The sequence below is a fragment of the Mastomys coucha genome, unplaced genomic scaffold, assembly GCF_008632895.1.
Source record: "Mastomys coucha isolate ucsf_1 unplaced genomic scaffold, UCSF_Mcou_1 pScaffold20, whole genome shotgun sequence".
Classification (NCBI taxonomy): domain Eukaryota; kingdom Metazoa; phylum Chordata; class Mammalia; order Rodentia; family Muridae; genus Mastomys; species Mastomys coucha.
Genome location: NW_022196903.1, coordinates 76,029,572 through 76,054,230, shown reverse-complemented (window position 1 = coordinate 76,054,230; position 24,659 = coordinate 76,029,572). Strand labels below are relative to the sequence as shown.

The following is a 24,659-nucleotide window of genomic DNA, read 5'->3' as shown; positions in this document are numbered from 1 at the left end:
GACCAGGCTTTTGAGTTTTTACTTCTAGAGAGGCAAACCCCTGTACTAGGAGAAAAGTGCTCCATTTTCCTGGTTACAATTCATTCTTTGCTTTGAATCTTATCTCGCTGACTTTCTAAACCATTTTCTGTTTTAATTCAGCCAGTCTAGCAGTCCCATGGGTCATCTGCACAGTAATTACTGATGCGCTCACTAAATGCAGTACCTGGGCTTAGTGGTGACTTATGAAATCAAACACTCTGAGCATGAAGCTAAGAATCTAGATTATAGCAAGCCCTTTCATTCCACCATGATTACGGGATTTGAAAATCATTAACCTGGTGCTCCTGGATCCTTTGCTTGAGTTCTGACTTCACCACTCTTCCCTAACTCAGAAACTATTTTAACAACCTTTTGGGTGATCTTCTGGTATAGCCTGGCCCCAGGAAGACCTTCAGTATGCTTAATTCTCACAGACAATCAAGAGGCCCCTGCTTTACCCCCCTATGCCTCCAGTATCCATGTAAGCCTGGCCTGAGGGCAGGGCATGGGCCTGGCTGCATAGCTTGCTGGACTGTAGGAACATCGATAGCCACAAGGACAGTTTATTCTTTGGAATCTTCTTCTGATCTTATGAAGATTTGTTGCTTCTGAAAACACCACTTCATGAACAAGCTTCCTAGAAATCTGTCCAGGGAGGTCAGACCCACCCAGACTATGGCGACTTGAAGAGAAACAGTATCATGGGGAATAAAGGGGACAGTAGACTCAGGGCTCTGGAGTTGGGTGTCAGTGGGAATTGTGTTCCATCTGTGGGATCTCAGACAACTTTCTTCAACTATGCCCCATTATTTTCATGTTAAGGACAATAACATTGACTTCATGTGGGGATAGATCTTGCTAATGTACATAAGGTGCTTGGCCATAAGATTCGACATGGTCCTAATCATGGTGTTTGGAGAGAGCTCAGCAAATGCATCCAGCTGAAATTAATCTTGGCACCTTCAGTCTTGGGTGCATAAAAATTCCCAGAGACACAAAGCATGATGCTTGCTATTATATTTTGTCTGAGGCGGAGAGAGGGAAGGGATTAGGTCCATCCTTCAGTAGTTGCAGTCTGCAGACTAGCTTCAAGCACACCAGCAATCCAGCACTTTTCACTAACATGATTCTTTTACTTTGTCAGGCAAAGGCTGAGGGAGACCTAGTTTTGCCCTTCTCCACTCTGTGGAATACACAGATACAGTACAGACTATATGGGCAGGGAGGGTAAAGTGGTCTCAAGCATGCAGAAAGCATGGAGGAGTTGGGAAGTGCTATTCACTCATGGTGATGGCTGAGGATCCTTCTGAGTTCATTGCATGCTGCATATCACTTGTCAACTTGAGATCTCAGAGTCTCCTAAGAGACAAGCTTCCTGGGAGGAATTATCTAGATTATGACTAGCCTCTGAAAATGTCTGTGAGGGATTATCTCTAAAAAAAATCTTATTCTTGATAACCTCATACATGTATACAATGATATATGATCATATCTATCTCCCTATCCTTCCTCCAATTATCACCATATCCTCAACATGTTCCTTTTCTAATTTATGGCTTTTAAAATACCCACTAAGTTCATTCTCTTCTGCCCATATGTGCATGGGTGTAGAGCCATCCACTGAATGATGGTAGTTCTCTCAGTGGCTACATCCTCAAAAGAATAATTTATCAGCTGCCAATAGCTTTTATTAAGACATGGGGGCTGGTGATCATTGACCCCATCTATGCTGGAATTTTAGCTAGCCTGATCTTGGGTAGGTAGCCACAGCTGATGTGAGTTTATGAATGTGCGATAGTCATGTCATGCCCAGAGGACAGCAGTTCCTAGCATTCCTCCCCATCCCATGACCCTTACGCCCTTTTCACTCTCTTTTCCAAGATATCCTCAACCTTGGTTAGGAGGAGAGAGTGTTATAGTGTCCCATCAGGACTGAGCACTCTGTTTCTTATTCTGTGAAGGATTGTTTTGACTGAGTTAACTGATGTGGGAAAACCCACTTTAACCATTTCCTGGGCTGGGATCCAAGGCTGAATATAAAGAAGAAAGTGAACTGAGCGTTGGCATTCATTGTTTTTGCTTTCTGGCTACAGATGCAGTATGACTAGCTTTCTCAAGCTCCTGCCACCAGCCAGGACTTTCCCACCATGATGGACTACACCCTTGAACTGTCAGTCAAAATAAAACTCTCCTCCTGTAAGTTGCGTTTTGTCAGGGTGTTTTATTATTGCAACAGGAAAAGTTTATAATACTACACTGGAGCAGACCTTCAAAGTTATCCTTGCCTCTGCTGCTTCTTTTAAGTGTTGGGACTAACACTGAAACCCTGTCCTGGGAATCAATTTAGAAAGTAATTGGGAATGGGGGTAGGGTTGAGTGAGGTTGGAGTTATGGGAGGGGCTGGAAATGGAGGGAAGTGTAGATGGTGTCATGATTGGGAGATGTGTTGATCTCTCTCCCCTCTCTCCTTCATAGTTCATATTATAAGGGCACCAATCCTACCTTAAAGGTCCCATCCTAATGGGCCAATTACTTCCCTAAAGTCTTATTTAATACTATCACATGACCAGGGGCTAGTTACAACGAATGAACTGGGAGTCAGATACGTCTGGCTCTCTATTAGAGACAGAGAAGGTGACATTTCAGCAAGGAGAAGTTAGGAAGGGTGTTTCAGGGACAGAAGCTGTGTTGGATTAAAGAGTGGAGACCATAATGGACTGGAAATAAAAAGGAGTTTTTGGATGAGTGGTCCTCCCTTGGAGTATGGTTGACTCACCAAAGAATGTACTCTTAGAGAAAACTGACTCACCCTCTCTCAGCACCCATCAATTGCCAATAGCTCCTGGGATAGGAGTAGGACTTCATTATGGACATAAAGTTGGGTGGCTGGGGAAGGCGGGTGGATCTAGGAAGTGCTGGATGGTGGAAGGGTGAGTATGGTCAAAACATGTACACATTTTTCAAATATCTAATAAATATTTTTGAAATTAAAAACAAAAATTAAAAAGGCAGAAAAGGAGGAAATGCAGAGCAAAGAGCCCAGGCTTGACCCTGAATAGACTCGGGAGCTAGCCAAATAGGCAGTACCAGTATTTGCCTCTGATGTCCTCTGTCACTCCTTGCTCCTTAGCCATCTTTTCTCCTCCCAAGCTGTGCTGCTTGAGAGGGAAGCCAGGGTGACATCTATGAGCCCCTGTGTCATGAGGCTGCGGGTCCTCCGTCTCCTTCCCTCCCCTCTGCTCTCCTGAGCTGGGTAGAAATAAGTGCTGGTGTTTTAGAGTACTGGCTGTGGTGTCAGATGCTTCATTTACCCTGGAAGATGGAGAGGGACATTCTCCATGTGTCCCCATCTCATCCACCTGTGCTCTAGGCCCTGACTGAATTATCACTCTGGGGTTCAGCACTGAGGAGGTCCGATCACTCTTGTACCAAAAGGATTGAAGGGAGGGGTCCTTCAGGTAGGAGGTCCTGGGTGACTTTTGGACATCCGCTCAGCCAGGTCGCAGAAGCGGGTTAGTGTGTGTCCTAATCTTCTCTCTTTGTGTAGGTAGGCCTGTGCTGCAAACATGCTCTGCCAGATCCTCGGGCAAGCCAAGAAGCATCCCAGTTTGATTCCTCTCTTCGTATTTATTGGAGCAGGGGGTACTGGAGCAGCACTATATGTGATGCACTTGGCATTGTTCAATCCAGAGGTCAGCTGGGACAGGAAGAACAACCCAGAGCCTTGGAACAAACTGGGTCCCAATGAACAATATAAGTTCTACTCAGTGAATGTGGATTACAGCAAACTGAAGAAGGAAGGCCCAGACTTCTAAACTGTGAAATTCACTGTAAAGCTGCTGATCATGAAGGTCTTTCAGAAGCCATCCGCACAATTTCCACTTAAGCAGAAAATATGTCTCTGAATGCATGAAATCATGTTGATTTTTTTTTGGAGTTTATTACACTGATGAATAAATCTCTGAAACTTGAAAAAAAAAAAAAAAAAGGATTGAAGGAGCCCAGGGAGCATATTACCAAGCCCTGCTATGGCTACTGGAATGAATATCTCTGAGATGCCTGTTACACATTGCTGGAGCAAATGAGGACATCTTTGTGTCTCTACATTTGTTTCCTATGCCTTGTGTTACCTGTTGACCTATAACTAAGGCACTGCTATTGCGTATTCAAGGGGCATGTCTTTCTACGGAGAAGAGTGAGCACACCCCTTTGCCATGAATCCAGTGGTTTTGTCTAAAGCATTAAATCACTGAGGTGCCTGAGAGGAAGTATGATTTTATTCCAAAAACTGTTTCCTGGCAGCCAGGCTGCTTCTTCTGGGGCTCGTCTACCTCTCGCTGTGTTTAGAAGACCTCAGGCTTCTCGCCCCTCTCTTAGAAACAACCCACTGCCTCCTCTTTTGTTAGATAGCATAGGGTTAATGATTGTTTTAGGGGAAAGTCATACGTATCCCCTCCCCCATTCTGCAGAGAGAATGTGAGAGGTGAGGATCTTGAAAGGAACTTGTGGATTCCTCGAAGCTTGTCTAGGGACCTGTCTCTAAGATGTCTTAGTTTACAAAGGAGCATCTTCATTGTTCATTTCAGATAACTTATTGGACAGCTGTGTCTGTTTTCCTCTTGCCCTCTCTTCGCCACTGCAAGTGTGTTTGCAGCATCTCATGGCTCCCTTGGTAGCACTGCCTGTGGGAGGTGGCCCAGCAGTGGCAAGCAGGTGACACTGCTCAAGTGATAACCACTGATGTTTCCAGTCTGCAGGGGTTTCCTGCCGCGTTTGCAAACGCAGAGGTCTTTGTGCAGTTGTGCAGCTGTATGGCACAGATCTCCCTGGAGAAATATCTGGGTGAGGAGTGCCATGGGCTGACAGCCCCTCCCACTAGCCCAGGTGTAGTGCTTTGGGCCTGTCATTCAAATGTGGGTACCTTTGTCCTCTAGGCAGGCACTGAACACGTCCCGTGCTAGCTTGACTATTTCTGCTAAAGCGAATGTGAGCTTCACTTGAGTAGTCTCTGTATGACCTGGGTTTCTCTTCCCCTTCTCGTTAGTTTACTTCTCTGTTGTTGTGATAAAACACTATGACCAAGGTAACTTATAGAACAAAAAGTTCATTTGGGACTATGATATGGACTAATAGTTCCAGAGGGTTAGAATCCATGGAACCTTGCCCTCGGTGATGTACATCCTCTAGCAGGGCTCCACTTCTCAAAGGTTCAACAACTTCCCCAAATAGCAACCCAGTTGGGGACTGTCTCAGTTAGAGTTTTACTGCTGTGAACAGATACCATGACCAAGGCAACTCTTATAAGGACAACATTTAATTGGGGTTGGTTTACAGGTTCAGAGGTTCAGTCCATTATCATCAAGGTGGGAGTATGGCAGCATTTAGGCAGACATGGTGCAGGCAGAACTGAGAGTTCTACATCTTCATCTGAAGTCTGCTAGCAGAATACTGACTTCCAGGCAGCTAGGACTAGGGTTTTAAAGCCCACGTTCACAGTGACACACCTACTCCAACAAGACCACACCTCCTAATAGTGCCACTCCATGGGCCAAACATATACAAACCATCATAGGAACCAAATGTTTAAACACCCAAGCCCATAGCAGATGTTTCTCATTCAAACCTCCATATCCTATCTCTATCCATGTGGTGGTCTAATGTTCTCCCTTGTCTTCCACTGTGCCACTAGCTTGATCCTCTTCCCTTCCCACACGATCTGCCTTGACCTTACCTCCAGGACATCTCTTATACATCTAACTGCTTTGTCATCTTCTCCATGGACAGCTTGAATTGACACCTGTGTATTCATGGCATTGTTGGTGCTGCCACACAATCCCACCCCAAATTCCTGTCTCCCAGTCTGGAAACACATCCCAGATCTCGCCAGCCCATATCTGTGCCATCTCAGCACTGAGTAGATGTTGCCTTTCATCCTTCTGGCTGTGAAATCTGCCAGAGTTCCCATCACTGTCCCATCCCACCCCCAGCAGGGTTCCTGTTCCATAGAGAAGGGACAAAAGTGTGAGATAGCCAAAGCATACTTTATTTTAGTGAGACTTACTTTGCTGGATCCCAGGCCCCAAACACAGATGCCTCAGGAATGACCCCTCTCTATGTACACTCTTTTCTCCAGACCCGTGTCCTCTCCTTTCCCAGAATTCCACTCAGCCCTTTGTCTCAGCATTCTGCTGAAGGGCTCAGGGTGTTCTTCCCATCAAGGTCCTTCCACAGCCTTCAGTTTCACTGAGTATGAGGCAGGCTTCAGAGCTCCTCTCCAAGAAAGAACAGTGGCAGGAGGAGGCCTGGCCCAACAGGAGCAACGGAACTGGGATCCCACAGATTGGAGGGAATGCAGAAAGGATGGCCCCAGGGTATCTCCAGCCTATCGATACTGGAGGGTACATCAAGAAAACTCAGGAGATAAACACAGGGTGACACATTTCAATAAGAGACCCATGCACAGAGCACAAATCACAGTGTTCTCACAAACAAGAATTGACAACATTTCTACAAGTTAAATGGTCTTGGGAGCAGGGGCAGTGGGAAGCTTGCTGGTCCTCTCTGAAGGATGCTTCGGCATGTCCATGAAGCCTCATCTTCGCTCATACTACACATAGAGTGAAATTCCTCATCACAGTCCTTTAGGTCCCTGGGGCTGACTGGTGGCTCCCTTCAGGGTTACCTCAGAGAATTTCCATTTCAGAGGTGAAAGCCCCACCCCCTGGTTTGAGAATCCAAGTTAAAAGTCAGTTTTTAAAATCTTAGAAGGAATCTGCTTTTCAATGCCTCTATGCCTGGTGAGCGTGCCGGCTTCACCAAGACTGGTGCCTCAGGAATGGGAGGACAGCAATCTCCTCAGGGTGGGAGGAGCTGTGTGTCCTCAGTTCAGGCAAAGTCCAGAGCAGACACTCCATAAATCCTTGCCAACTTTACCCTAACCTTCTCTTCTGTGGATGAGAGGTCCTCCATACTGAATGTTTTCTTCCTGGTACTTTTCATAGCCACATTTTTTTTTTTTTTTTTACATCCCTACATAACAAGATTCCTTCTTGGAAGTATAATATACAATTTGGGCACTGGCTTTTATTGTTCTTACACCATTTTCAACTCATAGGTTGTCATTCAGCAGCCTTTACTTAGTTTATTAAAACTTCCCATGATGCGCTGTAGAATATGCTTCTCATTTCTTTTTTTCCCCTGGCTTATATTATTTCTATATAATTCTTGCCTTCTCCAGGTATGCAGATGCCCTCGAAGGGTGAGACCCAACAAGGCTGATCGAAGTTATAAATCCTGGTGGTGGGTGGCCTTGTTCTCCCTGACATGCTGGACAGAGCTTTTGTGCATCCAATTATCTGAACCATGAGGATATATACATGGATGTCACATGAAGCTTTGGCTCCCAGTCACATCTGAGAGACAGAAAGAAACAGCATGCTCACCTGCTGGGGATCCTGAAGCCATATCAGGGTGTGAAGCTTTCAGTTCTTGGCTCTTGGCGGACTAAGTGTCCTTTTGGATTGGTGGATCCTTCAACTTCTTATAGACAGAGATCAGCACGGTGGAGAGGAGGGCAAGGTTCAGAGTCTGGAGAGAAGTGGCAAGGCTCTTCTTTCCAGGAGTGTAGCTGTGGAGGGCAGCCTCCCTCCTCTCCACTGTGTGCAGCAAAAAGCAAAGAATACGCACAAAGACTCCAACAGCCAGAGCAGGAGGTCCACACTCTTATCCCCCTCAATGCTGCTCTCAGAACTGGGATCAGCCTGCTAGAGATGTCCAAGTTTTTCTGTGAAGTCCTCTGCTCTGTCAAACTTTACTGGAGAAGGAATTTTTGAAGCAGGGCTTTTGGACCAATGGGAGAATATTTACATACATCCATCTCTAGGGACTAACACACCTGGTATTTTTGATGCTGCCATTGCTTTTTTTTATTTGTGTGTGTGTGTGTGTGTGTGTGTGTGTGTGTGTGTGTGTGAGAGAGAGAGAGAGAGAGAGAGAGAGAGAGAGAGAGAGAGAGAGAGAGAGAGAGAGAATGAAGTATATACATCATTAAACCAGGAACACTGAGACTCGAAGGGTTCCTTAGAGTGTTTGGTTCAGCTCTGTTGCTTTTACAAAGAAGGAAAAGAGTCTCAGATAGGTTAAGTGCCTGTCAGGGATCTTCTGATTCTTGGTTAGAACATCAGCTTGCTTGTGTAGACATATTCAGTTGGAGTTGGTTGCACTGGGGACACAATGCAGCAGAATCCAATATTGTGTCAATCCCATGATGTTTAAATGAACTGAAACACTAAGATGTCACAACGATGTGTCCTCTATTCATGTGTGCTTATTTGGGGATAGAGCTTTCTTTAGGTGGCACCTTCTTTTGCTCACACTGTCCTGTGGGAGGCTGGAGTGGTGTGAGCTAGTCTGCACATGGCTGAGAATGGCGCTCCAAGCAAATAGGTCTGTTGCCTTGCAGAGTTCCTCCCCAGATAAGCACCTTGCATGCAGATGAAGTCATTTCAGAAATTGAGGGATGAACTGCAGGGAAAAATTGAGGATAGCCTTCTCATTTTATAGATGTTCACTGATCTGTCTTGGGTCACCAGCATGGAGGATGATTAACAAAGACAGGAAGAAATCCAGATTGAATACAGCATGGAACATTTTCCTTGAACCATTGTGTCCCTTCCCCAAAAGCTCCAGCCTTAGGGTATTTCCAACAAATTCCAAATCAAAGATTTCCATGAGTAAACAACACAAGATGGGCTAGTGGTCGTGCCCTGCTGCCTAGGCCAGCATGTTAGAGTAGAAGCTAGAGCTCTCTGTCATGGTCTTCGAGTTGCTTCGAGAGGAGCCATTGGAAGTGAGATCCAAGGATGAAGGTGTGGCCTTGGGGCCTTCCTCTGGCTCATCTTCATGGGCTCCCACCACAGTGGAAATGGTAGTTTCCAGACGGCTGACCTTGTACACACTGCTCTGGGTCTGGAGGTATCGGGTGGATTTCATTTCCAGCCCCTCATAATCACCAGCACTGATGAAGGGGCAGCAGCGAAAGGCATGCTTGAAGCCCAGACGGAACCTGGAGAGGAAGGATGGAGAAGTGAGCCCTGGGATTGTTTGCTTCAAGAGGGCGTTCCTCCCCATGGTGTCCTCAACATGGGATCTACCCAGGCCTAAGTCTGTGTCATTACAAATTCAAATTAATTCACGTCTGGACATGCTAAGGACAAGCTCCCCTCATGGGTAGCTGTCAAAGTGCAATAGAAGCCTTTTTTGGGGGAGGCATCCCAGAATTAGGTTGTTTCCTCAGGCATGTAAACAGAAGACATTGGGTTAGCTGAACATCAATGAAAACTAGCCCATACTGTAGGTGTTTGTGTGTATTTACTGAGCTGGTTGCCAAGTTTTGGGTTGAATGAGAAATATCACCTATAGTCTTGAGCACCACCCTGTTGGTGGTGCTGTTTGGTTAGACTTAGAAGGTGTGGCCTTGCTGGAGAAAGTAAGCTACTGGTTTGAAGATTTCAAAAGCCTCCTTCATTCCAGGTGTATTCTCTGCTTCTGGTTTGCCATGGAGATGTGAGCTCTTAGCTGTTCCTACCACCATGTCTACTCCTTGCTGTCACAGTTCCCTGCCAGGATGGACTCTTATTCCTCTGGAACCATAGGCCTGTATAAATCCTTTCTCCTATAAGTTGCTTTGGCCATTTGAGCAATAGAAGGGTAACTAACATACCAGGCTCATAGTACGAGTATGTATCAAGACTCAAGCCTTGGCTGGCAGTGATGTTGTATCAGGGGGCCTCAGTTTCCTTACTGGTTAAACATGGAGAATCATCTTTACTTACAGATGTGCTAGGAAATTTAACCAAAAGAATTGGAGCCAGGTCATCAAGCTCTTAGAAGATGGATCTGTCAGATGATAGAGACGATGGGAGCAAGTTCAAGAGGGGGTCATTCATATACTCCTAGTGCTTAAGTGTCTCTTTCTATTTTCCCCTCACCTCTGTATCCTTCCCCTCAGAGGGGTTGGATGCTTCTTTGGGTGACAATTACACTGTAGCCTGGTGTCTATTTGGTGCTCTCTACCTGGAAACCCTGGCTTCTTTGCTTACTCTGCGTTACTGGAAATGCAAGATGAGTCTTAGGAAGTGACCCTGATGAGACAATAGTGCCAGGAGAGAGCATCTAGTTTGCTGGCTTGTCTACATGCAAGAGTTCCAACATGCTCCCAGCCTCATGAATGTAGTTTCTACATTTAAAAAATCAGAAGTCTAAATATTGGGAAGATGGATCAACAGGTTTGAAGGCTCGCTTCACAAATGTGAGGGCCTGATTCAAATCCACAGAACCCATGTAAAAAGCCAGGTGTGTTTGTGCAGTACTTGTATTCCCAGATGTGCACATATGTGGTGGGGTGTGGAGACAGATCATTGAGACTTACTGGCTGCCAGCCTAGGCTTAGGTTCAGTGAAAGATCTGTCTCAAGGGAATAAGGTGGGGGATGATAGAGCAGGACATCTGATGTCCTTCTCTGACCTCCACCTGCAAGCACAGATACCCATTCACACATATAAATTTGTACTTATATAAGAAAAAAAATCATGTCACACATGAAATTGAAGATACTTGGTTTGTTTTTTTTTGGAAAAGAAAACCATCCTGATCTGGGCTCACACAGTTGCAGAACCCCGATGGGCATGGCTTGGAGTGTGTGGTCAGCTTGCTGCAGACCCACCACTTCCTCTTCATGCTGTGTGGCTTGGGTGTGGGACCATGGCCTACTCACCTGTCATTGAGGCAGCAGTAGATGATGGGGTTGTACATAGTAGAACTCATGGCCAGCCACATGCTGGCCAGGTAGACCTGCTGGATGAACTTCTTAAGGTAGAGATCTGGGTTGATGTAGGGCAGGAGGAAGAAGATGTGGAAGGGCAGCCAGCAGATGGCGAAGGTACACACAACCACGATCATCATTTTGACCACCTGAAGAAAGGGCACAGCAGGCGGGTCTATCAACACTATGGGGTGGCTTCTCTCCTCTCCCTGTCACTGTACAGTGTGGTGAGAATGGAGGTGTTTACAATACTGTCTTCTAAGGAGGCCAAAAGACCTTTAACATGAGGGCTAGAGGATCCTGGTTACAGTTCTCAGAATGTGGCCCAGGACTACCATCATTGCTATCCCCAAGGACTTGTTAGGAATTAAAGGTTCCTGGACAATCCATATAGACTTATAGCCCGGGGGTGGAGCAGGAGCCCTTCAGAGGACTGTGGCGTGCTTTTGTGTGGTCTGCTGGGCACTGTGTAGAGAAGCCAGGGGAGAAGAGAGTGAGACATGCATGGGTTCTCAGGAGAGAAGGCACAGGGAAGACAGCAGAGGGCTGGGCCAGGGGAGGAAGGGAGCTGGGAGGATGTCTCTAGAGACTGAAGCAGAGGAAGAAGGGAGAGCATTGGAGAGTTCCTGTAAGGGCATATTCTGTGTCTAAACGGGGTGGAGAAAGGTCTGTGAGACCCAGGAGCCTGAATGTTCATGTCAGGCCTCATCATAGCTGAATCTCAGCAGCTAGTGACATGTGGTACGTGACAGTATTAGGTCACAGGCCTTTGGAACGCAGTTAGACATCGAGAGCAAAGCTTTATAGACAGGATAAAGCCCTAATAAGAGAGGACCTGGAGCTCCCTTGCCTTTCTACTGTGTGAGCCGTGAACAGGAAGTGCCCTCACCAAACATGGACTCTGCCTTGGTCTTAGACTCCTGGCCTCTAGAGCCATGAAGACCAATTTCTTTTGTTGATAAATTTTCCGACAGTACTTTGTGTGCATGTGTGTATGTGTAAAACTTGAATGTATTGTCTGAGTAGTATATATATGTATGTATATATGAGTTATGTATATATAGGTAAATGCATATATATATGTGTGTGTGTGAATATTATACATGTATATAAGTTTGTATATATTTGTATATGTTTTTATTATCACGTATGTATATGTATATGAATATGTATGGGCACATGTGTATCTGTGTATGTGTATGTTGTGTATATTTGAGTGTCTGCACATGAAGGATTATGTGAATACACATGAGTGTATATATATATATATATATATGTGTGTGTATTTGTAGTTATATCTGTGTATAAATATGTATGTGTATCAGTGTATATATTTGAGTATATGTGTCTATACATGTGATATATATATACATATGCATATGTATATATATAAATTTATGTGTTTGAGTGTACTTATGTATGGGCATATGAGTACATGTGTATAATGCTTGTACATTATATGTATATGAGTATATGTATATGAGCATTTATATATGCATGTGTGCATACATATGAATGTTTATGTATGTGTATGTGTATGGGTGTCTCTGTGTGTGTACATATGTATGAGTTTGTGTATCTGTATGTGTATGCATATGTGTATGAGTGTATGTGTGTGTATATATGTATGTGTATGAGTGGGTTTTTCTGTGTATATGTACATGTCTATGAATGTTTATGTGTGTGTACATGTATGAGTGTCTATATATGGATGAGTTCATGTACATGTGTATTGGTGTATATGTATATGAATATTATGTGTATGTATATGAATGAATGAATGTGTATAGAATTACTCTTATAAGTATATAATTATGTGTATATATGAGAGTTTGCACATGTATATGACTGTATATGAGTTTCCTCTTCTGTTTCTGAGGACCAGAGATGCTTTATGGCTTCTGCCTTTGGGGCCTCAAGCCTCTCACACTGTCAGTGCCAGGATGAGCTATACCTGTTTGGCTTTTGCTCACCTTGCGCTTGGCTGAGACTTGCTCATGGTAACGGTCAGAGGAGTCGCCGGGGATCTCACTGGCCCACAGTGTAATCCCCACTACAGTGTATGCATACCCAATCACCAGCAGAGGCAGGAAGTAGATCAGCACAGTCACGCAGATGTGGTACCTGTGAGGTAGACAGAGAAGTCAGTCTTAGCAACAGCAGCAATTATAGTTTGTGGACACCTTTCTTGGCCTTTGGCTATCATACAGGGAGGAATACCATCCACCATTCATAAAGAATGAATGGGTGATGGGCAGGAGAGAACAAGTCAGTTTAATTTATACTCTTCATGTGAACTTTCCTCATGTTCATAGCTTTTCTTGATTTTGTGAGCAAATATCTGACAGGAAGCAACTTAGTGGAGGAAGTGTTTATTTTGGCTTACAGTTTGAAGGGATACAGTCTATCATGGCAGGAAGCATGGCAGCAGGAGAGGCGGCTGGTCACACTGTTGCTGTAGTCAGGAAGCAGAGAAAAGAACTGGGCCTGGGCTGCAAAACTGGCCAGCTCCCAGCATCTCCCCTTCCCCAGCAAGGCTCCATCTCCTAAGGATCTACAACCCTCCAAAGATAGCGTCACAAGCTGGGGACCAACTGTACAAACACGTGAGCCTGTGGGGGACATTTCACATTCAAACTACAGCAGGGACAGAGGTGGGAGGATGGCCTGGACTTTCCTGGGCTTTCTGCCTTTGCCTCCAGAGCAGATTGGAGTTTTAAGCACTCACCACACCTTTCTATCTCAGAACCAACTTCTTACCACCAGGGAAAAGCCATCCACAGACTTGTTTTCTCCCACTTTCTTACAGCCAAAGCTGACTCTCCCTTTTCAATAGGGAGCTGAGGTAGGCACCCCCTCTCTGCTTCACCAGCACCCCACCTGCTTTCAATCATTTCTTTGTAAATCTTCACAGCACTGCCACATCTCCAGACTTCTATGGATATGAAAAATTGGCAATTTGAAAATACTTGAGGGAGTTCTGAGCCCTGAGGCAGAGCAGTAGCACATCTCTGTGCAGGCAGGCGGATCCTGGCTCCTTGGGTTCTCTTCCTATAGCCTCCACAGCAGTGTCTATGTGGGGTGTGCCTAATTTGTTTTCAGTTCTTCCTTCAGGTTTCTGTGCTGACCATGTTTGCAAATAAAGTATTTAGAGATGACAGGAATAGAAAGAACCAGAGGGCACTCTAAGAGTCACCCATGGCCCCTTCCTGAAAGAACAGCTCTGTTCCCTGTTGATTGATTAATACTTGCCCAATGACCCAACACTCAGGTTGTGCCTTGACAGGTCACTGCCTTGTGGTGCTCTTTGGGACTGTCTGTCGAGGGATGTGTGGAACCCTATGTTGGATCTACTGTTGTCTAATTCTTTAGCTCCACATGCTCCTCAGAGTTGGCCCTAGAATCCCCTAGAGGAAGTACATGATTGCAGAGGGATTGTTGTAAAAAACCTAGCATTTATTTATTTTATATATTTGTATGTGTGGTGCATGTATAGGTGAATATGTGTATATATGTATGAGTATCTGCAGGCCATAGGTTGACATTGATTATTTTATTCTATGGCTCTCTACCTTAATTTTTGAGGTAGAGTCTCTTATTCTACATGGAGCTTACTGATTGGCTAGACTGGGTGGCCAGCAAGCTCCAGGGATTGTCCTGTGTCTGCCTCCCAATTCTGGGATTACAGATGTGAACCATCTCACTGGGCTTTTTGCATGGGACCTGGGAATCTAAATTCAGGTTCTCATGATTGCACAGAACTTTACCCACTGTTTTCCTTATGCCAAATCCCTGCACTTACAGCAAGTTCCCAGGAGATGCTGCTTCTGCTCCTGGTTCAGAAATTGAAAAGCATTGCCCTGGACCAGCGAGTCTCAGCTTCGAATATACAGAAGAGTCCCTACCGGAGCTTTTAATGCCCAGTGGCTGAAGGTGTTTATTTAATCAGCCAGGGTGTGGGAATAGGAAAGTATAATCTGGGAAATTACCTAATTTATCATAATAGATAGCGAAGATGGGGAACTTCTATTTTAGGCTTTGGATCTACAAGACTGATGAGTCCCTATGGGGAACCGATGGGTTTGTAATTGAATGACTTCATTAAAGTACATGTTAAATTCATTTTTTTCCCCCTATAACTTATCCTCTGGTATCTGGGATCTTATTGATCAGAGGGGCCCCTGCTTACAGAGTAGCTAATACCTAGAGATAATAAAGACAAAGTTGCAGCTTTTTTCTCATCCCCCCTTTTCCCTCTCTGATTCAGGGTCTCACTGTGCAGCCCAGCCTGATCTATGACCTTGTGGCTATCTTCCTTCCTTGGGTTGCCTTAGATCCATGTACCACTATGGATTGTTTTCAGAGAATAAATGAGTGATTTTGTTATTTCTTTGAAAATAATAAACAATGTGGATTTAATTTTGGTGAAAAGGGTGTTACAGGGCTGAAGCGATAGTTCGGGTGCTGAGATCTTTCCTCCCAAGAATGTGAGCCTGAGCCGGGCAGTGGTGTTGCACACCTTTAATCCTAGCACTTGGGAGGCAGAGGCAGGTGGGTTTCTGAGTTCGAGGCCAGCCTGGTCTACAGAGTGAGCTCTAGCCAGGGCTACACAGAGAAACCCTGTCTCCAAAAAACCAAAAAAAAAACCAAAAAAACAAAGAAAAAAAAAAAAAAAGAATGTGAGCCTGTAGAATGAAAAAGTCCAGATGTGGGTGTGCCCATCTGTAATCTATGGAAACAGGAGATGGAAAGAGGAATAACCCCGGAACACACTGCACAGACAGTCTAGCTAGATGGGTGACTCTCAGGTTCAGTAAGAGACCCTGTCTCAAAAAATAAGGTGGAGAGTGACTGAGGAAGACACCAGATGCCAACCTCTGGCTTCCATATGAGTGTTCAAATATGTGTGTGCGCACACTTATATACATGAACATGTTCATGCACATACATACACACACACACACACAAACACATAGTGCTACAGTCAGGTTAACCACTCCTTTTTTCTATTACCTAACAGGGATAATTAAAGATAGTATAAAAATCTTCAATTAGCAGTTCTATTTCTAGGCACACCCTTGAAACAGAAACCCCAAGCACAGATACTTACACAATAATATTTGTGCACAATTGGTACAAATATTGGTACAAAATTTGTCAATGGTACAAAACACGTCAACAGGCGAACAGATAAACAAAGTGTAGGCTATCTGTACAATAAGGTTCTATACAGCTTGAAAGAAGAGTGACATCCTGACATATGGCTGACGTCTGCAAGCACTATGCTAATAAGTGAGCATGTGAACATAAGAGGGTACTCTGAAGGATGCCACTTCATGTGACACACATGCCATAGACACAGAAGGTGGAAAAGGCTCTCAGGTACTTGGGAGACAGAGGAGGAATTCATACTCATTTCTGCTTGGGATGAAGAGAATTCTCTAAAATGGACGGATGAGGGCATCACAGCTCTGTGACTGTTCTAGTGCCACTGAACTGTACACTTTTAAAAAATCACTTTTATTTTAAGTCACGTGTTTCATATGTGCCTGCGTGTACATCTGTGTACATGAGTACAGTGCCCACAGAGGCCAGAAGGGGGTGTCATATCCCTTGGGTGCAGGGACCTGAACTTAGGTCCTCTGCAAGAGCCCTATGTGTTCTTACCCACAGAGCCATCTCTCAGCCCTGAACTGTACACTTTAAGATGGTTAAAATATATATTTCATAATAAAATAACTACATAAAGTATTTTAGAGTGGCCCCTCTCTGACCAGAGTCCTCCAGATTTACAATCTCCAGCCTTCTCTTTCATTCCTCCGCATACTCCCCAACAAACACCCATCCCCCAACAGTTAATCCTTGGATGATGTCAAAGTTTAAACAAATCCATAAACCTTACTCAGATAGACTCCTCTTACAGAGAAACAAACAAACAAATAAAACCTGTCCAAATAGTGTCTGGGTCACAAAACTTCTGAATGAGTGCAATTAAAATGAATGAAATCCCATCATTAGAACACATAAAAGCAAACACATGCCACTGTGGCATGTGTTTGAAGACATTGTACCATATTCTGTAGTTAAGTGGAGTTACTCAAAGTGTGTGTGTGTGTGTGTGTGTGTGTGTGTGTGTGTGTGTGTGTATGTGTGTGTGTGTACATGTGCATATACTCCAAGATCATTCTTTTAGAAAGCTGGTCAGTAAACCCAAGTAATACTGTTTTGTGTGCCTCACACCTGTATTGGCTTCCCATCTTGATGTTTCTTAAGTTCCTTTCAGGCAATGCTTTATGAGCTCTCAGAAGTGATATCTGCTTTTGGAAAAGAGATCTGGGGCCAACAGTGCTCTAAGAGTGAGCTGTATAAAGAAGCAGCCATGCCAGAAGCAGTCATGGGGGATAACAGGCAGTGACAGAGGTACAGCTTGCCTTATTGTGGAGGTGTAGGCACAGGCAGGGCAGTGCGTTGGTTTTAATTGTCTCTGAGACATGTCTACAGGAACTTCCGAAAGGAGGTGTGTATATGTCCCTGGCTTTGTTCCATTTAGTTTACTTCTTTAAGGAGCTGAGGAGGCTTGACACACTTTATATGGAGTGAGCTTTCCAAATATAGACCACGTAGCCCCTAAATTCCACAGGCTCCCTACCATCTCCAACACCTTAATACCTTAATGCACACAAACCCAGGTTTCCTTATATCTCACTAGTACTTTAACTTATTGTTAAAGCGCCAACAGTGTCAGTTTCTGAAAACCTTTCCATGTTTCACTGCTGATATGTTAATGAAATAGCATGTTAGTGTCTTCATAATGCACTTGATGGGGGGCTTGCTGGAGGAGGGAATGAAGGAGGCCGAGCAGGCATGGACTTGTGCTCCCCATCTTCAGTCTAAGGAGATAACTCTCTGAGGGTTGATGCATTGGTTCTCTGTGCCTGGAAGGCAGTAGGTAGACATTGTTAGCTGCTGAACAACATGGATATGATCCTAATTCCATCCAGCCTATTAGCTGCCTCTTTAGTATCCATTCCATGCAGGCATTGTCCAGCATCCCCTTGTCGACCCCATCACATGCTGCTCACTACCTCCAAAGCTGAGCTACATACACCAGCTACCCTCGGGAGCTTTTCAGAGGCGCAGCCTCACAGGCCTCACCTTCCAGGATGTGCACTTCAGACTCAGGTGCCAGTCCAAGTTGGAAGCACTCTGTTCTCTTGGTGCACATTGGGTACCAGTTGCAGTGCAAACACTGGGGGCGGGTATGAGAAGCCTTTGTCGATATAGATACAATGTAAAGTAGGTTAATAGACAAATATTTAGCAACAACCTTAGCTATATAGTGATTTGTTACTACGTGTATGGGGAGGGGGGAGAGATGCATGCGTAGTTCTCTGTACCACTGGTCAGGGGAGCTTCCTGGGAGAGGAACTTCTGGGTAAGTATATAGAAGTAGGAGGCAGGCAGACCCAGAACAACAAGAGGATTGTCGGTACAGAATACTGTGAGTATAGAAAACTGTGAGTATAAACACACTGAGGGAGGGTCTAGGCAAGGAGGGGCTGCATCACTGATGCCCCAAAGTGAATGAAACTTGGATACTATGTATATGGAGCATCACTGGGAATTTTTAGCTACAAAGGAGACATTGGACAGATCATGAGGGACATTTTGTGACAGGTTAGAGAATTGCTAATTAATTCTGAAGCTGATGGGCCACCATGAAACTGCTTCTTACAAGGGATTAGCTGACTCAGGATGTGGTAGAACTTCGGTGGAGAGGGATAAGGTTTGAAGAACCAGTAATTTTTGGATGCTCTGCAGTGATCTGGCAGCAGGGAGAGTGAAAGAACACAGAGGATAGACAGATGGACAGGAGGAAGGGATTCTGAACATGTCATAGATGGGAGGAAGATAGATCTAGGTATGTGGCTGCTAAAATATAACTGACTTGGCTTTCTGTCTTGGAGGAGGAGAGACTGAGGTTTTACATATATGCCCAATCAAGGCCCAGGTAGGTCTGTTAACCATCGGCCTATAGAGAAGCTAATGTGCACATCCACAAACATGTACTCCTAGCTTATCTCTCTGGAAGGAGGAGCAGGCTTACGGGAGAACTGACCTTGAGGGAAGACAGGTGGATGTCTGGATCTAGAGCAAGAGGAGACGTCTGGGCTGGTATTAGATTAGAGGCCTATGAGATGGTGAAGTGATACAAATGGCCACAAGGAGGGAAGAGGCCAATTTTAGAGGTTCAAGTCACAAATGTAAGAGGTTCCAGGGAAGACGGCGTCTACCTTAGAGAAGATGGAGGATGAGGTTGTGAACCTTCTGTCTGGGTTTGGGACACTGAATTAGGAGGACGGTGATTAAACTAGGTGGGATGAGTCATGGGGAGTGGAAAAGGAAATGGTGACTGGAGACTGTGTTCTTAATAGTTTTAGACATGAAAGGAAGGCTGGAGGGCAGTAGTTAAATGGAGGTCAAGTGCCAAGAGAAGATAGCATGCGTTTGGTTGAAGAGGCAGGAGAAACAAAGACCCCTGTCTCTTGTCACGCTGTCTGCCTTCAGAGTTGGAAATGCTGTAAAGGGAAATATCGTCACATAGGCTCCAGCAGAGAGAAGCCAAGCTCCCCCATCTACACCCCTCTTCCTTCTGTCCTCAGGGGCGGCAGGGGGTAGATGCATGGTGGAGAGGCTGGGAGTGCATGTCTGTGCTTATTCACGCTTGCTCCTGTTGCAGGCAGGTGGTTAACAGTCCTCACTAGGGTTTGACTATGTCAAACAAACCCCGGCAGGAAGAGCTTCCACAGGCTTTGTATTTCTGAGAGGACAAATGAGAAGGCTTTTGATTGGGCAGAGGAGCCCGCTGTGATTTGGGGTATGTATATGAAGACAGAAGTCTAATTTGGGGCGAGGCAAAAAGACTGTGGAATTGGTGAGGGATAAAACCGCCAGGAACGTAGTGGTGGGAAAGATATGGGAGAGAAAAACTCAAGTGCAGATGTTGGGAGAAGGACTTGAATAAGTCCTGACAAGGAATTTCCTGTGGGCACCGACTCTCTGCACAGTAAGCAATGGTGGTATCTGGAGAGAATCTGACCTGCCTTATGCTGCCATACACTGAATTTACTCTCCAAATCTCTGGTAAAATATGCACTACCCCACAGCTCCATGTAGTGTGAAAGTAGAGGAATGGAACCGGTTTCCAGGTTAGAATAGACAGGTACCACTAGGTGGTGCTGGACCAATCAGTGGTTCCTTTAGGTCGCTAGCATTTCAGTAGCTGGGCAATGAAGTAACAAAGATTTTATGTGCTTTGATCCACAGTACAACATACATAGCCCACCTACTCTCTACATAGTCCCACATGCATGGTGCAGTTTTCCAACTTATGCCCTGTGCAGCAGATCCTGGAATATCCCAGCCCCATAGAGGACAAGGCTGGCTTGTTTGTTTGTTGTCTGTTTGTTTGTTTTTTAAATCAGGGATGTGTTTGCTCATCAGTGATTGGAACATCAAAAGATTGCTCCTCAGGGCTTGCTTTTGTACCTCACCCACCCCCGGGTGCTCTACAAGGGTCTGAACTTTGCTAGGATGCTCTGCCTAAGGTTGGGTTGGCTGAGTCACTGTAGCATGTTCTTACTGGGTGAATGACCAGGGAACAGATCTGACACGGGCTTGTGCCTAACTTGAGTGCTGAGCTGCCAGGGCTGGTTTCTCAGGGGCAGAAATGAAGTTTGTGCTTTGCACACTGTCAGACATGGAAAATGAGCTCTCTGTCATTCTGTCTGTCTGTCTGTCATTCTGTCTGTCTGTCTGTCTGTCTGTCTGTCTGTCTGTCTCTCTCTCTCTCTCTCTCTCTCTCTCTCTCTCTCTCTCTGTGTGTGTGTTTGTGTGTGTGTATGTTTATGCATATGCATTTGCGTGCAGAAGCCAGATATAGGCCTCAAATCCTTCAGGAATGATAGACATCATTATGCTATTTTAAAGATTTCTTTTTGTTTTATGTGTATGAATGTTTGTCTGCATGTGTATATGGTATATGGTCTGCCTGTGCACATGTGTACCCCTGGTACTTGCTGCCTGTGGAGGCCGAAAGAGGACAATCATATCTTCTGTAACTGGAATTACAGTAAGCCACCATGTGGATGCTGGGAATGGAACTCAGGTCCTTTGTAAGAACAGCCAGTGTTCTTAACTTCTGAGCCACCTCTTACTCCCATGTTACTTTTGAGTAAAACTTCTGTTTATTGATTGATTTCAAGTATGCATACAGTCCAAAGGACAACTTGCTTTAGTCGGCTCTTTCCCTCTATGATGTGGGTCCCAGGGATTGAACCCAGGGTGTCAAGTTTGATGGCAAGTGCCTCTACCCACTGAGTTGTCTCATTAGCCTGTCCCACCCTGGTTTTTGACACAGGCTTTCTCCCAGGGACCTGGGGCTTGCATGATGACTAGGTTGGAGTGTCTGGCCAGTGATCCTGTCTCTGCCTCCCCAAGATGGATTACCCATCACACCTGGCTTTTTTACACGCGTTCTGGGAATCAAACTCCATTCCTTATGTTTGTACGAAGCTGAACAATAGAGTAAACAGATTTTATGTGCTTGCATTCAGTGAATACCACATGCTGACTGGACCATCTTCCCAGCCAAAACATGGCTATTTGGAGCAGGGCATTGCTTCAAACAGTGCTAGTGGACAACAATTTAATATTTCCTCATATAAATGGGTTTAGCCATAAATGTGGGTGTTGCCGCTGTTTAACACTCCTGCTACTCCCAGGGGCAAGAGGAAACACTTAAAACAATTGAAATAGCCCTGCTTATAATAACCTGTGACTAATGACTGTTTGTGTCCCCAGGTCTAGACTAAGTGCCGGGAATCCTGGCTCCTATGCTGAGTCCCCAGTCTTACTGCCGTGCCTGGGGAAGGTTTTCTCTCTAGAAGAGAAACTGCAGCAAAACAAAGGCTAAACCCATGGCCAGGGATCTTTTCTTCCGAAGATCTTTGGTCTGCTGTGAACATTGGTGTGAGGCATGCAGAAACTGCACACACTCAATGCCTGACATGGGAGAGCACCTCTGCCATCCCAGCACTTGAGCAGAGCAGTCGGAAGGATAATGGGTCCAGCGGCATCCTTTGCTGTACTGAGATTGCAAGGTCTGCTTGGGCTGCAGAAGACCCTGTCTTAAAAATAGTCACTCCAAACCAAGCCAAAACTAAAGGAAGATTCTCCAGTCTCTGTGTGCACTGGTTTCATTACAGAGATGTGGAAAGTGGGCTCAACTTTACCTTATTACCCCGGGGTCTGCAGGCGAGAGATGGCTACTGCTCGTTCTGTTTTATATTGAAAAATTAAGGGGTAGGGAAGGTAGTTGCCTTGTTCTAGCAGTTCGGAGCTGGGATGGGAAAAGAAAGCAGAAGTGTCCTGTTGTCATCCGTTTTCTTTCTGTTCAGACTCACTGAGGAACCAAGCTGCTCGGGTCACAGAAACCACGGGTTTCCAAGAATGAGTGAAGGTTTCAGTATACATATTGTCTGCTATACTCAACAATAATGACGGATAATTCATTAAAAAATGCATGGCTTGAAAAAAAATTAGATTCTAAATAGAATTTCACCAAGATGGGTGAATTGGAAAGCGGCCAAGTAGATCCCAGTTTATGTGTGAGAGCCTTCTCTATGTCCGTAGCTCTGGCCTGTCTCGAATCTTGAACCCAGACAGGCTGTCACTTGTCTGAAATATGTGGGAAAGACAAACACCCTACTCTCTATTCCTCAGCATAAATAGACTATTATGCCAAAAGCACATAGGCTGCTGGTCTCCACGAAAGAACTGAGCAATGCAGCTGATATGCTTCACAGAATTAACCCAGAGGATGGCATTAATCAATTTGAAGTCTTCTGGGAGCTGTACGTGAGAAGACAAACATTCTTAATATGTAGTGTTGACAGAATTTTTGCCCTCTACCTTCTCAAGTTGTCCAAAGAGAGTTTATTCATTTTCTGGACCACTTTTTGTACCACTTCCTTGCCGTACAAAAAAGAGGAGCTTTTACTCATAAGAGAAAAGCTCAGCTGATCGACACTGCAGAGATAGAAAGTGTGTGTGTGTGTTGCATGGAGAGATAGAGAGTTCAAAGAGATTAGTTATGTATATGAAAGCCTCAGGTTAGGACCTGGAGAACTCGCTCAGTAACTGATGCTCTTGCAGAGGACCAGAGTTGAAGTCTCAGCACCAATGTCGGGCAGCTTACAACTATATATACTTCCAGGTCCAAGGTCTCTGAAACCTGACCTCCTCTCCAGAGCTGGGATCACATACCACCTCAGATCCTGTGGGTTCACCAACTTGTCTGTCTTTTTTTATTTTTTAAACATGAGTTCTGTGACATCAAATTCAGGCCCCTGTGTCTATAAGGCCAGCACTTTACCAACTGATTTATCTCCCCAGGCCTAGTCTCCTGATTGTGTCAAATCCCATATTCTTCACTTATAACCCCTCATGGCTCACTCACCCACACGGATGGCACTCACAGTCTTCTGAATAGATTGTGTGACGCAAACCTGGGACGATCCACTTTCCATCAGTGTGGTGGGTGGCAATGGGTGGGTAAACATGCTTCGCTTCAGTCGGGAATAGGAAGTAAATAAATAAAGGTCCAATCTTCATTGGCCCCACAGAGAACCCCTCATATGGAGTTTATATGTCTCCTTATAAGGAGTTTATGCTCCTTATCATACTCTGAAGAAGGCTCAGAGAGCACAGCCTTTGTCCATGGGAGACAAACAGTTTATATCCTGATGGCTTCTGCTTTAAGGCAGACATTCAAATCCTTAGAGACAGATTCACTAGATATCCTTATTGCAGTTCAAGAGAGAATAGCCATTTGTTACACACAGATGTGGCCTCAGGGGAATTGGCTGGCTGGCTGCAGGAACATCTCTCCAAAGAGTACTTACTCTGAGATGTTGTCCCCAGCTGAGGGACCTGTTCCAGAGTTTGATCCCAGTGGCTTGTTTGTCATTGTTTGTAGTCCCTGGGGTATAGCCACCTCACTCATGCTTTCAAGGGCATGATTTGGGGCCAGTGAGATGACTCAGTAGGTCGAACTTCTCACTGAACAATGCTGATGCCCATGATGGAAGGAGAAAACTGATTATTGAAAGTTATCATTTGATCTCAACACCCGAAATAAATGCTAAGACATCTGTCCTGCTCTCCGTAAACCAAAAATCAGGTCTTAGTGTCACACGGCATGCTCAGTGGCCGAGAACAAACACATTCCCTAAACTTTACTAATAATCACTTGGTGGCGGGCAGGGAGATGGTTCAATTTGTAAAGAGGACCTGAGAGCTTGATCCCCCAGAACTTATGTAAAAAAGATATTCATGTTGGTGTGCACTTGCAATCCCAGCTCTGGGAAGACAGACACAGATAGGACATTAGGATTTGCTTGCCAGCCAACCTAGCCTGCTTGATGAGCTTCAGGTCAAGGAAAGATCCTGCTTTAAAGATGGGTGGCGCCTGAGAAACTGATATCTAAGGATGTACTCTGGCCTCCACACACTCATGCATACAAGCACACACACACACACACACACACACACACACACACACCATATACATACACACATACACACACCCTTTGTTTTTATTTTTACAACTTATTACATAACCACATGAAGGGGCAGTGTTAGTATCTCTCCATGGCTGTTGCATCTGCACCTTCACCTGCACCTGCACCTGCACCTTCACCTGCACCTGCACCTTCACCTGCACCTTCACCTGCACCTGCACCTGCACCTGCAC

The 24,659-nt window shown here is 45.1% G+C and overlaps 1 protein-coding gene and 1 pseudogene across 2 annotated transcripts in view; one reads left to right on the top strand and one right to left on the bottom strand.

Moving 5' to 3' along the window:
* The first annotated feature begins 3,587 nt into the window (after positions 1-3,587).
* On the top strand, positions 3,588-4,009 carry LOC116098204 (annotated as a pseudogene). Its single transcript, XR_004121742.1, has one exon. The product of XR_004121742.1 is annotated as a cytochrome c oxidase subunit NDUFA4 pseudogene (transcript).
* Positions 4,010-6,043: 2,034 nt separating this feature from the next.
* Positions 6,044-24,659, bottom strand: part of Tacr1 (tachykinin receptor 1) — a 168,684-nt gene continuing 150,068 nt past the window's right edge. The window contains exons 4-6 of the mRNA XM_031382250.1: positions 12,817-12,967; positions 10,796-10,992; positions 6,044-9,085 (exon numbers count right to left, since the gene is read on the bottom strand). Of these exons, the coding sequence (XP_031238110.1) occupies positions 8,794-9,085; positions 10,796-10,992; positions 12,817-12,967 (640 nt within the window). The 3' untranslated portion in view covers positions 6,044-8,793. The remainder of the gene's footprint in view (positions 9,086-10,795; positions 10,993-12,816; positions 12,968-24,659) is intronic.